Below are 17,182 nucleotides of genomic sequence, written 5' to 3'. Positions count from 1 at the left end.
GATTAGAGTCTTTAATCATCTCCTGGCTTTTCAGCCAGGTGCTTCCTTCATTCTTTGTCCTCTAACTCACACGGGTAGAGAAGATTTACTGCTTGTTCATACTTCCTTGACAGCATCCCTCATTGCTTCATTTTGGAGAGCGTCCACTTTACTACTCTAACTGGTGATTTTGTCCTTTTTTTAAAACCATTCCTTGCAAGCTAGCTGTCTGCTCTCTCTGATAATTTTTTAGAAATGCCATTTATGCTGTTAAATACATTGCTCTTTCCTACCAACTCACAAAGCCTTGGCACTGACATTCTTTCTGCGTTTTCAGTTCATCATCTCCTCCTAGGGCAACGAAGCTGGTGAAGGGCCTGGAGCACAAGTCTGATGGGGAGCGGCTGAGGGAGCTGGGGGTGTTTAGTCTGGAGAAGAGGAGGCTGAGGGGAGACCTCATCGCGCTCTACAACTAACTGAAAGGAGGTTGTAGCGAGGTGGGGGTCGGTCTCTTCTCCCAAGGAACAAGCGATAGGACAAGAGGAAACGGCCTCAAGTTGCGCCAGGGGAGGTTTAGATTGGACATTAGGAACAATTTCTTCACCCAAAGGGTTGTCAAGCACTGGAACAGGCTGCCCAGGGCAGTGGTGGAGTCACCGTCCCTGGAGGTATTTAAAAGACGTGTAGATGTGGTGCTTAGGGACATGGTTTAGTGGTGGGCTTGGTAGTGCTAGGTTAACGGTTGGACTCAATAATCTTAAAGGTCTTTTCCAACCTAAACGGTTCTTCGATTCTATATGTGTAAATTTAGATAATAATCGGTGTATAGTTGCCAGCTACAAGTAAGAAACAACTTGCTCCTAGTATATGTGTTGTCTTCTCATTATCTCTCCTTGGTGTTGCCCTTGATGAACAGTGATGCAGCATGGAGGCAAAATTAAACTTACATAGCCACCAGAAGGAAAAGGTTAGGTAGTTGGTTTAGACCTGAACCTTGGGATGAGGGCTCCCATTTTGGTGAAGGACTCAGATATTTCAGGAAACATCTAGCTTTGAGATAAATTCTGAAATTACCTCAGAAGTCATTATGAAGTTCCTGGTTTTCAGTTGCTTTTGTCAGTATCAAAGTTAAGTGCAGCTGATTTTCTTAATACGAAAAAAGTGTTATTTTATACTAAAGTGGTACAGAAGGAGCTGAAGATTATTGACAATAAGAAATGGATAAGAGACACAAGGTGATTATATTTTCATCAGCTGTAAGATCACTGAAACTTTGAGCAGTCGTCATTTGTAAAAAGTCAGAAGTGACCTGAAATTTGTAGTTTGCTTCAGTTCATGTTTTTTGGTATCGCTCTCTGCATCCCCAACGTACCGGTAGGGACATTGGCTGTGTGCGTTTAGTTCACAGATAAGAACGTACATAGGCTTCTCTGCAGTATAAACTATTACCACTGTTATGTTTCAGAGTTAGCTAAAGCTGAAATACAAAACAATAGTTACTCTTCCTGGAGCTATTATCGGAGGCATCACTGCATCAGTTCCTTTAGATTATCTGTCAGAAAGCTTCTGTTCCTGTAAACACAGTATTTTCAAGCATATATTTTAGTATTTTCTTTTGGTAGCTGTGTCTTTTCTAGGTAGCTTGCTATATAGTGACAGAATGTAGATTCTGGAGGGAGTGTTCACAAAGACATAACTCAAATCATCATTAGTTGGTTTCTGAGTTTTCTCTTTGTAGTCATTTAAACTCCTCTAGAGAAGGCATTTTACAGTAGGACCCTAACTGATTCGTTTTCTGGAGCCACTTTCTCTGCAATCTGCGAGGCTGGAGCCAGGGAAGACTGGTCTCTTGTATCTTAACTTAGCCTGTCTTAAATATACCCTTCCTGGGCAAATCCCACCAGTTGCCCGTATCATGTTGAGGGAAGCGTTCTCTTTTGGACCAGCAGCTCTTCCTTGTCTGGCCAAATAGTGTGCTGACAGGTTTTGTCACTAAACCTTCACAGTCAGATCCTATTGTAAGCCCAAGTTGAGTCTTGCTTGAATTACTAGCTGTTAAGGATTATGTAATTGTGTTAAAATGAAGTTCGGGAACAAACACAAGTTCCTTTTCATACCAGTTACACCTCTATTAATTTCTGAACCTGTAAGGCATTTTCTTTTCCATACAATGCAGAGGGGTTCTGAAAACATTTTGCACAGTCGCAGATGTTGAATCCTTTGTACCTTTTAGAGCACTCCATACGCCTTAAATAATCCACCTCAGATTAATTAACTATTGATTAATTAATAAAGATTTCTGTAAAATGTCCCATTGCATATGTGGAAAGAAGTATGCAGAGGAGTTTGAAGTCTTTGAAGAAGAATTCCAGGGAGACAGTTTCTCTGTAGACAGGAGGTATCTTAAACGTGGAACTGAAAGTTGTGGCACCTAGGATGGGTGAAGAGCGAAAGCTGTGTGGCCAGACAGTGTGCAGAGAAATGCTAATGGGGTTCTGGGGTCTGTACACTCTTACAGTGAGATCCTGGTAATGGCCCGAGGCTCTTGATCCTTAGTTATGAAGAACAAGAGCAGTAACGTGGTGATGCAGGTCCTTGGGCTATTCATCTCGGCAGCTTTGCCTTTTGTTTGTGGGAGTTGCAACATACGCGGCAGTGTCTAACCTTTGTTTGCGTTTCAGTTCTGGTGTCAAAAGCTTGGAGGAAGTTTGCCTTCAGGTAACAGATCTTCTGCCTGGCCTCAAGAAGCTGCGGAATCTGCTCCCCGAACATGGCTGTCTGTTACTGTCTCCAGGGAACTTCTGGCAGAACGACCGAGAGCGATTCAATGCTGACCCAGATATCATCAAAACCATCCACCAGCATGAGCCAAAGACATTACAAACGTCAGCTACTCTTAAAGGTAAGAGGTTGAAGTGCCAAAGAAGCTATGAAAAATGCCTATAACTTGCATCGCTGGTTTGTCCTTGGTATCTCCAACACCTAGATCGCCAATATTACCAAATCGGGTGGCATTTTGTTACTCACAGCATCTGGAATGAAACTATTAAATATATGTCATCTCTTATTTTATATCTGTATTTGAATTCAGTTCTGTATTTGTGGAAAGTAAATAATTCCACTCAGTCAGACTCCTTTCTGTGAGTGTAAAAATAGCAGGTAACTTGTCCAAGTCTTTTTGTTCCTCGCACTCTACATATGCTCTAGCCTATCTTTTTTCCCTCACGCTATTGTCTGTCATAGTCAAAGACTGTCTCATTGTCACAGATAAATGAACATTCATCCTGCTCCCTCTTGTGCGTTCACTGATAGTTGCTTCCATATACCCCGTGTTGACACTGGATATCATAAAAGTATTTTTCTCTCTTAATTAAGAAAATAAGCCTGACCATGTCGGGGATCATATTGTTTAGTGGTTCCATAAGGCCAGAGGAAATGCTGTTCCTTTGGTTTCAAAGGAACTTTATAGGTGTCGGCAAGCCTGTAGTATGACATGTCTGAACAGGAGTTTTGTAACCTTAAAGTGAGTTTGTTTTAAAAGTTATTTTTTGAGCATCCAGAGTGTGTGCACACTGTGGTTTGGAGCACATGGAGCCTCTCCTTGAGCGCTCATTCACAAAACAAGATAGAGGTCCACAACATCCTGGGAATTCCTGAGAACAGTGGTAGTGTTCATCATGATGCATAATTTTTTCAAGTCTGCGTTTTAGCGCACCAGATTAACAGACGAGACATTAAATAGTCATTTGCAGTGCAAAGTCTTCCGGGAAGACTCTGCTTCAAATCACACATCGACATGCACAAAAACAACTGTCTAAGGATTTCTTCGGCTGCATCCTTAAAGATAATGTTTGTCTCCTCTGTTGAAGGACAAATTGGATGCCCGCTTGACGTGCCTGTACACTAACACACACAGAATGGGGAGCAAACAGGAGGAATTAGAGGTGTGTGCAGTTGGAGGGCTACAGAGATGACGTGAGGTAGCTCTCAGTACTGGAGTGATGCTGTGGGTAGACACAGGCTCTTCAGGAAGAAGGTCGGGCTGGGAGGGCGAGGAGTTGTCCTTTCTGTGAGTGAGCAGTGGGAACATGTGGAGCTTTGCTTAGGAACGAGTGATGAGCTAGTTGAGAGTTTATGGATTAGGATTAGAGTGCAGACCTTGTCTGCTACGGACTGGAAGAAGGAGGTGAGGACAGACAACTTCCTCACGGGAAGGAAGATTTTTCTTTTGTTTAAAGGGAATTTCCTGTGTTTTAATTTGTGCCCATTGCCTCTTGTCCTGTCAGTGGGCACCACTGAGAAGAGACACTCCATCTTCTTTACTCCCCTGCATCAGGTATTTATCCACATTGATAAGATCTCACCAGAGCACTGAGAAGGTGTTTCCTCAGTAGTTGTCATTTAGCATTCTTCACGATTAACACCTCTTGTATCCCATCTTTTTTGTTTATTTTGTTGTTATCCTAATGTTTCATCCATACTGTGTTTTTGCAGATCTGTTGTTTGGACTCCCTGGGAAGTACAGCGGGGTGAACCTCTATAATAGGAAGCGAGTGGTATCATACACTGTCACACTGGGTCTCCAGCGATATGATTCCAGGTAAGGAGCTTTAGCCTGTGCTATTTCTATGTTAGGGATCTCTTGTTCAATTCTTGGCAAGTTTGCTGTTTTCTCTACTCTGATTATTGTTATGTTTTTCTTTAATCTCCATTTTCTTGTGTTTTAGAGTATTTTAGGATCTTTTGAACATGCTATGGAAAAACAGCGTGCTGTTTTTGGAAGAAAACTTTCTGTGTTTTAAGGAAATAAAATATTATCGGTTCTCAGTTTCTCTTTGAAAAAAGTGTATCTAATACCCAAAGCTGCCAGTGGGAGTTCCTCTGATGATGGCTTCATCTGCACACAGAGCTGTCATTGTTGCAGCCAAGGCCCAGTAGGTCTTTTGACCCAGTTCCTGGTGCATAGAGTGGTTTGCTTTCCAGTAAGCACTAACTCAGCTGGTACCAACTGTGAAACCCCTTTAGCAGTGTTGGCAAAGGTGGCTTGGATTGAGTGGATCTGAGGACTAAACGTTCTGCTCAGTGCTGCACAGAATTCCCCAAGGAATGCCTAGGACAGAATTGGCAGCGCAGGAGTTGAAACTTGCTCTGCCGCTGCCCATGCAAGGACTGTCATGTAGCACCTTTCATCAGCCGTACTTATGTAAAATTCAGGGCATGTTTGAGACTACAGCATGTTCTATTCCCCAGGGCCAAGATCTTGAATGATGAGCCCTTGCTTTAAATAGTTTTGCTGAGTCTTCACAGCTGTCTTTCAGTCTTTGTAGAAATCAAGGTCTGTGAGGTTGCCACAGTACAGATGTGAGACATGTAGTTTGGGCCGCAGAGGAACAGACTTAGGAGTCAGGCCTAGAGAGAACCGTGCTTTGTAAGTCTGTGAATCTATGGAGCTTCTTCCTTCTTGGTCTATACCCACTGAGCTCCTCCTTGGAATTGTGTGCTGGTTGTTGGGTACAGTGTAAGTGACATCCTCCTGCTTGCTTTTCATCCCAGGTTCCTCAGCAGCCTCCGCTCTCGCCTCAAGCTGCTGCATCCCAGCCCTAACTGCACGCTGCGAGAGGAGAACATCATTCACGTCCACTTCAAGGAAGAGATTGGCATTGCTGAGCTGATACCCCTCGTCACCACTTACATTATACTCTTCGCTTACATCTACTTCTCCACACGTAGGTTTGTGGGGGGGAGAGCCTTGAGGGGAGAGCAAGCTAATAAGCCACCTTTATACCTGCCAGCTGATATGTAAGGGATCAGTGGTGCGGTGCCCTTTCCACGGCTTCAGATAAGAGAGACTCCTGTCCATAGCACTGCTGTTCCCTCCTGTTTCAGCAGGAAAGGTGGTGTTGAAATTTTACCCTGAACTTTCATGTAGAGAATTAGTAGTCCTGTTTATCTGATTTCTGCTAATTTGTCCCTCTTAGCCAGTGTGGTGTTATTCCTTGTGATATCTTCTGGGGTGTTTTCTGTCTTAGCTTTAAATGCCATAGTAATGACATTTTTTCCAGTTCAGAGAGATTAATTCATTGTCAGACAGATCAAATACATGTTCTGAGCTGGTGGTTTTAGACCTTACTAGCCACATTTAAGTTCCTTTTTTCATGTCTCAACAGTGCTCTACTGGAACTAGTTTGAGCTGCAAGCCGTGCGTTATCCTCTGTCCCACCCTTGTTACAGTACCTCTTATGTACTGGGAGGGTCTGGGAGCTGGGAGCTGCATTTCAGACATTGAGACTGATCTACTGCTACTTCTGGGTTGCAGGGTATTAAGCTACCTGCTGAAATAAGTCAGGATGAGGATCCCTTCTTGATTTTTTTATTAATATGTCATTTTCTTTTGCTTGGTAACCGATACTTTGCATTCTGTTTTTCAGGGAAGATTGACATGGTGAAATCGAAATGGGGCCTGGCACTGGCAGCAGTCGTGACGGTGCTCAGCTCTCTGCTCATGTCCGTTGGGCTGTGCACGCTGTTTGGTTTGACACCTACTCTTAATGGAGGGTATGTTTCCAGCACCAAACCTCTTCCTAAAGAAGGGTAGATGGAGGTGAAATCATTTGAAAACAGTTGTTAAATGCTTAATCTTTAAGATCTAGTATTTTTCAGATAAGCTTATGTGATATTATTTTACACACTGCTGTGCAAAATTATCCTCAGATGCTCTCCTGGGCTGAAGGGCCATGTGTTTCTCTGCTGGCCAGCAAATAGACCTGACTGGGTCCCGGTCTTCCTGGAGATGCCTTATTGCTTAGCAGTTGGCTCTTTCTGCCTAAAGCAGAAGGAATTGTTGGGGCAACGGCTTATTCATAACTTGATTTCCTGGCAGCTAAGTAGGCTCTCACATACCTTCCTCCTGCAGTGACTTGTCGTAGCATCCAGAAGGGCTTGTTACCTTTTCTCTGGCTAATGGAGGTTCATTACATTTTACTCAGAAAAATCTTTAAAGGTGGCAGAACTGACCTGAAGTATTTGTGCCTGGGAGGCTACCTGGGTGACTTTGCACCCACCACTGATAGTTGTCGGCTCTTCTCCTAACTGGGGTTCCTGCGCATGTTAGAGTTGGCGTTTGGGACTTTTGATGTGGTTATTACCATGCATTATATTTGTGAAAAGCTCTGAGAAAGCTCTAACTGGCACCTCACCTACCTGAGTTCTACACACTGTTCATTTCTCATTAATTAAACTTCAGTTCAGAATCTGTCTTCTGATTTTCATATCTCTTTTCTAAGTAGTTAAGGAAATATCCATTATTTTTGTTCCCATCTCCTCCTCACAGCTGTACACCGCAGGAACAATGAGAAATCTGACCCATGAGGGAGACTCCTCAATGCTGGTGACAGTTTATCAGGAGCCAGACCTAGATGGAGGAATTCCTCTTCTAGAAGCTTAAAAGAGCTATGAATAAATGACTTCAGAAACTGAAATATTTGTTGTTTCTGGTTTTACTGCTGTAGTGCGTAGGAACCTTAATTATGGTTCAAGACCACATTGTTCTGTGAGCTGTACAAATAAAACAGATAGGATCCACTGTGTGTATAATTTTAGTGCAAGAAAAAAGGCAATATTTGGGATACATGGGGGGAATCCAGGGAACAGTTTTGCTTAATGCAATGACCATGGCCTTTGTATACTATCACCCTTACTGTTGTCACACAGAAGGGCTAAACTAATCTAGTTATTCCTCCTACAGGGTAGAAAAAGTTAATTCAGTCCTTATTTCTAAAAACAGTTCTCCAGCAAAATTTCTTTGCCTTAAAGTGATTGCATGGGCAGTTTCCTTTGGGATTGAAACTTAATTCTTGCAATGCTTTATAAATGATGTCTAATTAGGTGGAAGACCCTTGGATTCTGTGGTGATGGGGTCTGATGACATTGGGGGTTTTTTTACTTTTGGTGAGTGACCTTTCCCTGATTCCCCAGCGTCTGCCAGAGCACTTTGCCTCTAGTTACCTGATTCCCACTGGGGACAGAGCGGTTTTGGTGTGTCATATACCAGTGGCAACGTGCTAGGATTTGGTGTAGCATGCAGAGTCTGGTTAAACTTTGATCTGACTTTCAGCCTTTTTATCCATTTTGTTTACAGCAGGGCCTTCCAGGTGTGGGTGTGTGTGTTTTTAATGGTACCTGTATTTATGATAAGCCTTTTTCCCCTCACGGGTTTTTGTAAGGTATTAAAATAAAGCTTGTTGCTTAGAGATCAGTGTTTGCTTGCTACAGATATGAGATATAAACTGGACCTTAATCATTATCAATCAATTTTTATAATGAAGTAAAATGATTATAGGTGAGGTAGGCATTAGTCTTATTTTACGGAAAAGAAAACTAAGTGGAAATAGGTGACATGATCTATGCAGGATTTAAGAAAGAATAAACAGTGAAGTTGAGGAGAATGTCTGGAAGTGGGATTCCTGTGCACTGGTGGACTGGGAGAGTCTCTAGATGAGTCCAGAGCACAAGCCACCAACCCACAAGTCGGCATCTCAGCTAGGTTAGAGGAATCACAATCTGAAATGATGAACTGCTACTCCTTGTTGCCTATAAAAAAAGGCTAAACCGACTAGCTCAAATATGAACATTTGCATTTTAGATAAGAGAGGCTGATGTGATAAATTCTTAAATCTTCCAAACATTTTGGATAAACCAGAGGTTGTCTCTGTTCACAAGTATATACGGAGTCAGAGAAGATCTGTTTTTGTTATGAGTTAACAGTAGTGTTTCTGTTGACTCTCTGGGGTGCTGGATCATGCCATGATGCAGCACCTTCTGGCATCGAAGCGGTAAGTGAAGTGTAAATGTTTCGGTAGATGGACACGATACGGCATCTCCCCTTGCTCTTCCTCTTCTTCTTGTAAACTCTTTCTCAGTGCTTGGCACTGTATTGCAGAAAATATAACGAGGATCTCTTGCCATCTGCCTCGCTCTGAGTGGGGACAAATGAACTTAGGTTTTGGAGTTGCAGGGCGTGAACAGCTTGTGTTTGTCTTGCGCAGAGTCGCGTTACTCTTCAAGAAAATTTAATGTCTCATTGCTTTTAAACTGCTGGTCATTTAACAGGAAAACTGCTGACTCTTCAAGGGCTATTGAAACTCATAACCTGGGACTACTAGTTAATTATCTCCTGCAGTAGAAGCTACTGTTTAAGTAGGACATAGTTGATGAGAGAATTATGGGTTTTCTTTTCCGTATTTGGACTGCCTTCTGAAGGCTTACGGCAGCTTATCCGGAAATGGTGCTAGACCCTGCGTATCTTGCAGGACTGTGCATAAGGACAGGACTCTGCAAGGACTCTGCAAGAGAGTTCCCTTGCAGATAATGTGCTCTGCAGGACGGTGCTGTGCTGTGCAATGTTTGTTGCATTCTCTTTATTTAGCAATTTCCATCTCTAAGGATTACAAAGAGCTTTTCTCACATCTGTCTCCTGTCCTAAAGTACTGCTCGGTGGAGTGACACAGGTTATGAACTGAAAATGCTTTAGATAAAGGCAGAACTAAGTTGTACTTTCTAGATTCTGGATTCTTTGACATTAACAGGAAGTTGCCCATGAGAGGCTTACGTATATTTTGTATTTTTTTTGCAAAGGAAATGGAATTTCTGCACAGGTTTTGGACAGGAGGTGAATGGACCAGTGTGTTGCACAATTGTTAGAGCTAAAATTTGGTTAGGATACCTGGAGAAGGGTGCGTGGAGTTTGTTTTTTGGTTTATGTCATCTTGCTTTCAATGGAGCTCTTGCTGTTTCAGCTTGCCATTTGCTCAAGGAATCAATTGGAACATATTAGCTGACTTAGCAGGAGTTCCAGACAGGTGTTTTTCCGCAACTGAGCTTGTAAGGTGCAGGCTGCTGACAGCTATATGTGTGCAGATGTTGTTGAAGGACGTGTCAGATGGCCATAGGCAACCAAAAGCAGCATTTGGGAAGATGGTCCTTGGGGGTTATGGCAGGCAATGGCAGAAAGTAGGAGGTATTCTTCTGAAACTCTGTTGTTTACCTGTCTTGGCTGTTAGTGATTTGCCATGCACGCATGCACATTCTCCTTTTGGATCTGTACGTACCAGCTGCACAAATCCATTACCCTCCACAATGAAAGCTTTAGTATATTAAGTGGAGTGGAAGGGAAGTGAAGAGATTTACTATCTACCGTGTTCTGGCTTGGAACAGCTTTTTCTCTCTGATCTGGACTGTAAGTAGTTCAAAAGAGAGAAAAAATTTTAGGGGTAAGAAGAAGAGTTGAATAAAGTCACGGTGGTGACCTTGGGTAGTCTTACTCTTCTGCATGCATATATATTCTGAAGGGCAAATCCATTTCAGTGTGGTTTTGTTTTCTTGGCTCTTGGGTAGAAACTATCCCTGGCAGGATTTAGTTTATTTATGTACAAAGCGTTGCATGTTCTCAGTGTTGTGGCTTCTGAACTATCTGGTGTACTGGAGAACAGAGCTCCACATACGTTAATTTATCTCCTCCCAACAGAGAAGTCCCTTATGTGTCTCCTTCACTGCCCAAGACTGGACTGCTTACAGCAGCTGCAAGGTGTGGAAGCTTTTGCCCACTGGGTATCTGAACCAGGCACTGCCCATGCTCTTCACTTGAGAATTTTTTTTTTGAAAGTTTTGTTTAATGTAATGCTTAGCTGTGATTTATCAGGATTTTCACTGTTGATGGTGGTACATGCTCCCTACCCTCTTGTTGTAATGTGCTCTCGCTGACTAATTAAGACTGTTGTTCAAAGTCTGTCTTTTTGATTTGCACCTCTTTATACTAGACGCTTTAGAGACTTCGAGAGGCACTGTCCCAACCCTGGGAAGCATTAAGACTGATTTAGTGGTGGTCTACAATGGCCATTTTCCAGAAAACCATGCAGCTTTGCAAAAATGTTAATATCTGTCTAAAGCAGATGAAATATAGAACCCTTACTTCATCATAGAGTAATACTGTACGAGAAGGGATTTGGCTGAGAGCACTGGATAGTGTTTCCTGGCCTGGACTCTAGGATGCATGTTTGCTGCTTAACTTGCGTTCTTCCCTTTTTTTTCACCACGGATCTCATTCTCAGTTCTGGTTCTGTTTCCTCTAGAGAAATATTTCCATACTTGGTTGTAGTGATTGGCCTAGAGAACGTGTTGGTTCTCACCAAGTCAGTTGTCTCTACACCCGTTGACCTGGAAGTGAAGCTACGCATTGCCCAAGGTATGCAGCCTGCTCTGGAAAAATGTTGAGAGAGAGAAAATTAGGGTAACCCAAGAACTGGGAGATGGGGAATGATCTTAATTCTGGTCTGCGAAGGAAACAAGGACTGTGTGTGTTGAATGTGAATTGGGAATTGTATTCTATTTGTACTATTTTTGATAATTCCAAGAACTAATATAAGCCTGTAATTGTGGGCACTGCTTTTTAAGATTGTTGTCTGAAGCATTGGCTAAATAAGTGTTAAAAAGTGTTAGGAAGGGAGAGCTGTATCTCCTGGTATAGATATTTAGCACCTTGTCCTCTCGTGCCATGAATATCGTAAGTGCAGTCCACAGGTCATATGAAGTTCTGCTGAGTCTGTGACAAAATTATCTTCTCTATTATAGATACACTCCGTACCTGCATAAGGATTTGAGTGTGCTCAAACCATGGATAAATGGAGTTTCAAACTTAAAAGATGTTTCTAAACATCAAGGAAGAGAGGTGCTAGAGTGTGGCCTAGAAAGATCTACCTAGTTTTAAAAATACAAGTGATTTGCATGCTAGATCGAAAACAGGACTCAAAAACTCAATAGTCCTTCACACTTCTGAATCCCTGTATTGCCCTGTGCAGTACTCTCCAGCTGCTTAAATCAGGACAATTTTGTCCTGAGCTGAGAGAGTCGTCCTGAGTTCCCTTTGTAGTTAATGATAATCCCGCTAATAAAGACATTGGGAGTCTACAGTCCAATTCTTTGACTTAGATATTCAGAGTAGGTCAGGTGAATTTTAGTCTGAAAGTGCCTTTTTTGCCTGTTGTCTTTAGACGCCTAATTTTAAGAAGGAATATCCAGTTCCTCATGTCTGTCCACTAGTGAACAGTCTCCTTTTACCTGTCTTTGCATGTTCTTTCTCCAGGCTTGAGCAACGAGAGCTGGTCGATTATGAAGAATATGGCGACAGAGCTTGGGATCATCCTGATCGGGTATTTCACCCTTGTCCCAGCCATCCAGGTGAGTATGGCTGGTCAGTCTGAGTTTGCAGGACAGAGGCTTGTAGGCACGGCGGGAATGCAGTGTGCAATATTATGCTCCCCTCTCTGGCTGATTGGATTAGGAGTCTGTTAGTGGGAAATATATACATCTAGACAGCGTGGATCCCTCCAGGAGCTAGCCTTCTGTCCAGCAGCTGCCCCTGGATCCCAAGTCTCCCCAGTCGGGATCCTTCCAGTAGCTGGGCTTACACATTCAGTTCATCCAGTAGTTGGCCCTGGATCCTTGCTCTCCCCAGTTGCCTTACACACACACACATGCGCCGGTGGGTCTCTCGGTCACCTGCCAGCCCCGCAGTCCCCTGGCAGTTGGCCTGGAGCCTCTGGTCTGTCTCCTCCAGCGCTCTCGCTCAGGGACACACACATACCTGGCTCCCAAGCCATTCACCTGCTCTCCAGCTGCCTGGCTCGATAGTCACTAGCGATCACACACTGACATGCATGCTCTGACGTGTCCAGTTGCTGGTGACCCAGACACGTGGGTCCCTGTGCCCCATGGTCCCCCTTCCAGCTGCTGGTGCTTAGACCCTGCTCGTTCCAGTTGCCGGCACCACAGACACGCGGGCTCCTACAGGACGCATGGGTTTGGAGCCTCTCTCACTGACTCATCGTGATGGCTGTCACCCCCGGACCATGGGGGTGATCACTTTGCTGCGACAGCCCTGGGAGGAGCCAGATCAGGGGCTTGTTTCCCTCCCTATGCTCCTTGAGTTTGTGGAAATGAGCTTCCTATCGCAGAACTTAACACTGCCCAGTGCTGTTACTGCGGGGATGCCTTTATTCCAACCTAAAAGTGCCTTTTTGTGAGCTGGCTAATCCACTTTATAAGTGGATGGAAGAAAAAAACCACCCTAGTGCAGAATGTCTGCCCTGAGAATTAGGGTGGACAGTCTGTTTGGGGCTCTTTCACCAGACTGACGAATCTGTAGGTTTTTACAGCCACACGTATCTGTTTCATGGGTGGGTAAACTGAAAGCTCAAGGTAGAATAATCGATCTGTCAGGGGTCGTGCTGTTGGGTCTGTGTAGCACCGAAAATAGCATCTTCTGCCTCGCGGTGTGTTACTTTCTCTGCTGCACAGTCTCCTTTTCAGGACTGTGCTTGCTAAGTTGCATCAGGACGTTGATACCATTTGATTTCTGATCCTTGACCAAGCAGAGCGTGTGCCTGGTGAGCTACGTGAACAGAAGTACTGCCTAGACACAGTTCCTGCACCTCTCTCAGTATCCCAGAGGACGGCAAGAGAGGAGCTATAGTAGAGTTCCTCAGGCTACAGCCAGCCACCTATTGTGGCCTAATTTTTTTATCTGAAGCTGATTGCAGAGATTGCTCAGCTCAAACGCTGGCATGATCCATCCTTTGGGTCTCAGTTGGGCTCATTCATATGGTATATTAGCACCTTTTGGCCTCCATTTCATTGCTGCACGGCTTGACCTCAGAAAGTGGAACTTGACAGTATCTGTGAAGCGAGCGTAGTACCGGCAGCCCTGTCGTGTGGATACCGCTGGGACAGTTCACTTTCTTGTTGCACTCGGCTATAGAGGAGCTTGCAGGGTGCACTGGTTACCGGACAGGAGTGTGATAAAAGGGACAGGGCAGAGCCATGTAAGTGTCAGTAGAGCCATGGGAAAAAGTGACACCATGCCCCCACCCCCATCTTATCTCTGTTAGAGTACTCCTGTTTATTACAGCGTTTTGACACATGTGATGACATCCACTCTGCTCTCTATGTGATCCTGTCTTGCCTTGGATGCTTGCTTTCTCCAGAGGAAGAATCTCACGGGGATGCTGTCTGTTAGAGACTGACAGCTGCTCTGTGGAGTCTGGTGTATGCCCCTTATCTTCGTCCCTGGGAGTGAAGGACACTGTACAGATAATGTGCTGTACTCGCGTGGCAGAGTCCAAGGAATCTGGCAGAAAGAGAGCCAGGCTGCGTAAATCTGGCAGGGACCTTTGCTCTAGGCTGTCAGAGGAGCAGTGCAGTGCTGGGGTCGTGCAGGCGCTATCTGGTGTAGGCATCAGGAGAGGAGGGAGGCATTTCTTTGCTGAAGGCTCTCACCTGCCCCAAGGACTGTAATGGGTCTTGTCGTTTTTCTCAGTTACTCCTTGGCAGTGCAGCTCGTTTAACAGAAGGGAATTTTCTATGTTTTCCACGTCTCTCCTTGTCCTAAAATAGAGTTTGGCTTCAGGTGAGCATTGCGCATCCACTTTAAATCCCTCCTAATTTTGAGCAGCAATGAAATCCTCTTGCCTTGCACTGCAGGTGGGTAGAGACCCCTGTTCTCCTGGCACAATGTCACTGTTGATGGTCCTGAGATGCTGCAGGGCTGTGTGCTGAGCGCTCATCCTGTGCTTTCCATCTCTTGCCTGCTACCTTGTACCGAAGTTCACACTGAGAACCTGGTCCTGCACCCACTGAAATCTCTTTGGGTTTTGCCGTAGGGTGTGCAGTATCCAAGTGTAAGAAGATTTTAGATTTCCAGGGCTAGCAGCTTCAAATGTCTCTAATCCTAAGTGGAGTAAGTGGAGGTATTAACAGAACTCGTGTCTCTCCGTGCAGAGCCTGCCGTTTGTGGAGCCTGTGTTTGCTGAGGTCTGGGTGAAATCCAGGTGGACGTTGCTTTCCTTCTGGTTTTCTCCTTGAGAGAGGAACCTGTGTTTTCATCCCCCTGCTTCCAAAACCTCCTGTCAGATGTGGGGGAAGGGGCTAAAGAGAAAAACCTGATCAGAACCTGCTTCCTTGTGCTGCTGTCGCTGGGAGGTTTGGGGAGGGGCAGCTGACCTGGTGGGTTATCTCGTTTCATATCACACTGGTTTTTAAATAACAAGCAGCTGATTGCTTATGTTTCGAGAACAGTTTGGACAGGATGAGGAGGCTTCAAGGTTTGTTTAGAGGTTTTGGATAGCCTTTCACGCTATCTCTTTTCATTTCACTGTGCTGATAACGGCCTCCAGCCTTACGCAAGAAGCTGGGGCAGACATAGGAAGGAGGGGAACAAAAGAAATGCATCTCTACGGCCTCTCTCCTTCCCCTTAGGTGGGTGTGTTCTGGCTTGGTCTGCAGGTAGTGAGCACGCCACCACGCCAGCAGGCAGGCAGTGAATGGCAGTGGGTGTTTGCCAGCTCCCGTTCTGCAAGTGAGGGCCAGAGTCTTTAATCCGTTGTTTAGCCTAAGGTTTTTACTCCTGCTTACGTTCAGCTTTCTTGATCTGTCCGTGCTTACTAGATCCTTTTTGGGTCCTGACAGGTCCTGCCAGAAATTTGTACCTCCAAGGGAAGCAAACGCCTCTCAAAAATATTTTAATTCTATGCTGCTGTGAAGTTTTGAATGTAGTGGGGGAGAGGGGACGGCACTTAGCACTAATGGGGATTAGAGTAAGAGTGTGCATTTGTTTTGTAGGGATGATCTGGGAATTGACTGCATTTCTGCTGCTGGGCAGAATCTTTTAATCCTTATTTCTCAATGGCACCTGCTGGGGAAAGTGGAGCATTACAGCAAGTTTAGGAAAGACCAGCTATTGCAAATGTCGTTTCCCCTGTACTTGGTGTTTAGAGACCTCTGAGGGTGGTATGGGACTTTTCTTCCAGGGGCATAGGAGTGAAATTTGCCCATTAAATATACATTAGCCAAAAGTGTGATTTAAGCAGAAGTGGTTTAGGGGGGTCCTGGAGCATGGCTAGAAACGAGTACACAGATGTACAATGGAGAGTGATGATCCAGTTCTGAGGAGCCTGTGTTCCTGCAGGAATTTTAAATCGGAGCTGAGGTTTACTGGTAATGTGCAGGAAACTCACTGTTGGAGGCTGTTTGGCTTTGTGATTTGAACACATGGGCAGGAGGCCGAGAGCTCTGGCTGCAGCCCTGCCACGGTTTGTGAACTGGGAAAACATCCTCTGCCGGTTTTTCCTACAGTGCTTTGATGTTTTATGGCTAAGAAGAACAAAGAATGCGAATCAGAATAAATATGCTCTTGAGTTCTCACATGGACTTTTCTAGCACCAAACTCTCAACTATTAAAAAGTATCGATAATAGGATTTGTCAGTAAAATAGACTCAGGCTTGCACTCTGGGCAAGAGTTTGCTGGCTTTCCTTTTTTCTGAAGTTGAAATATTTACTGTTGTCTTCGAGCTGCCGCAGCTAATCATTGTGTCCTGTCTGCAGGAGTTCTGCCTCTTTGCTGTGGTCGGCCTGGTATCTGACTTCTTTCTGCAGATGTTTTTCTTCACTACCGTGCTGTCCATTGACATTCGCCGTATGGAGGTAAGGAAGGGCCAAGAACACGGGGTTTTACCTTGGGTCTTCCTTCTCTGCTATTGTGGAAGGATTAAAGGAAGCACACCCTGTGATTTTCACTCTCTAAACAGAAAAGACCAAGTTGGAAAAGTTCCGGGGCAGTACTTGCTTGGTTACACGTACGCAGGGATTGGGGACAGGACACTTGAGGGGACAGGACACCCTCAGGTGTATAAATGTGCAGATTTGGGGTAAATGGGCTGGAATGAGACACAGTCAGAAACAGATGACCGTGGCTGGACGAAGAAGAGAGTGTGTGCCGGCGAGGAGCTGGGACAGATTGACTCGAGAATGAAGGTGGGAACTCAGGCGTGGGCATGTATCAAAGACAGCTGTCTCTGCACACATTTCTCTTGAGGGACCTCATCACCACAGCTCTCACACGTTTGTTTTTCTCTTGGCAGCTCGCTGATCTCAACAAACGATTGCCAGCAGAAGCCTGCATGCCCCCAGCGAAGCCTGTCAGCCGCTCTCAGCGCTACGAACGCCAGCCAGCTATGCGTCCTGCAACCCCCCACACCATCACCCTGCAGCCATCGTCTTTCAGGAATCTGCGCCTGCCAAAGAGGCTGCGGGTGATCTACTTCTTCGCCAGGACGCGGCTGGCCCAGAGACTCATCATGGTATGCCACGTGGTGT

At 44.9% G+C, this 17,182-nt stretch overlaps 1 protein-coding gene across 16 annotated transcripts in view; it reads left to right on the top strand.

Annotated features, from left to right (window-relative positions):
* SCAP (SREBF chaperone) overlaps positions 1-17,182 on the top strand; it is a 70,966-nt gene that overhangs the window by 41,092 nt on the left and 12,692 nt on the right. For all 16 annotated transcript variants that reach the window (XM_075144425.1, XM_075144424.1, XM_075144423.1 and 13 more), the window contains 8 exons: positions 2,661-2,881; positions 4,474-4,579; positions 5,533-5,705; positions 6,408-6,534; positions 11,106-11,218; positions 12,116-12,210; positions 16,412-16,510; positions 16,948-17,166. In XM_075144425.1, the coding sequence (XP_075000526.1) occupies positions 2,661-2,881; positions 4,474-4,579; positions 5,533-5,705; positions 6,408-6,534; positions 11,106-11,218; positions 12,116-12,210; positions 16,412-16,510; positions 16,948-17,166 (1,153 nt within the window). The remainder of the gene's footprint in view (positions 1-2,660; positions 2,882-4,473; positions 4,580-5,532; positions 5,706-6,407; positions 6,535-11,105; positions 11,219-12,115; positions 12,211-16,411; positions 16,511-16,947; positions 17,167-17,182) is intronic.

This window comes from Calonectris borealis, chromosome 2, assembly GCF_964195595.1.
Source record: "Calonectris borealis chromosome 2, bCalBor7.hap1.2, whole genome shotgun sequence".
NCBI lineage: Eukaryota > Metazoa > Chordata > Aves > Procellariiformes > Procellariidae > Calonectris > Calonectris borealis.
This window is presented reverse-complemented; position numbering and strand designations above follow the sequence as displayed.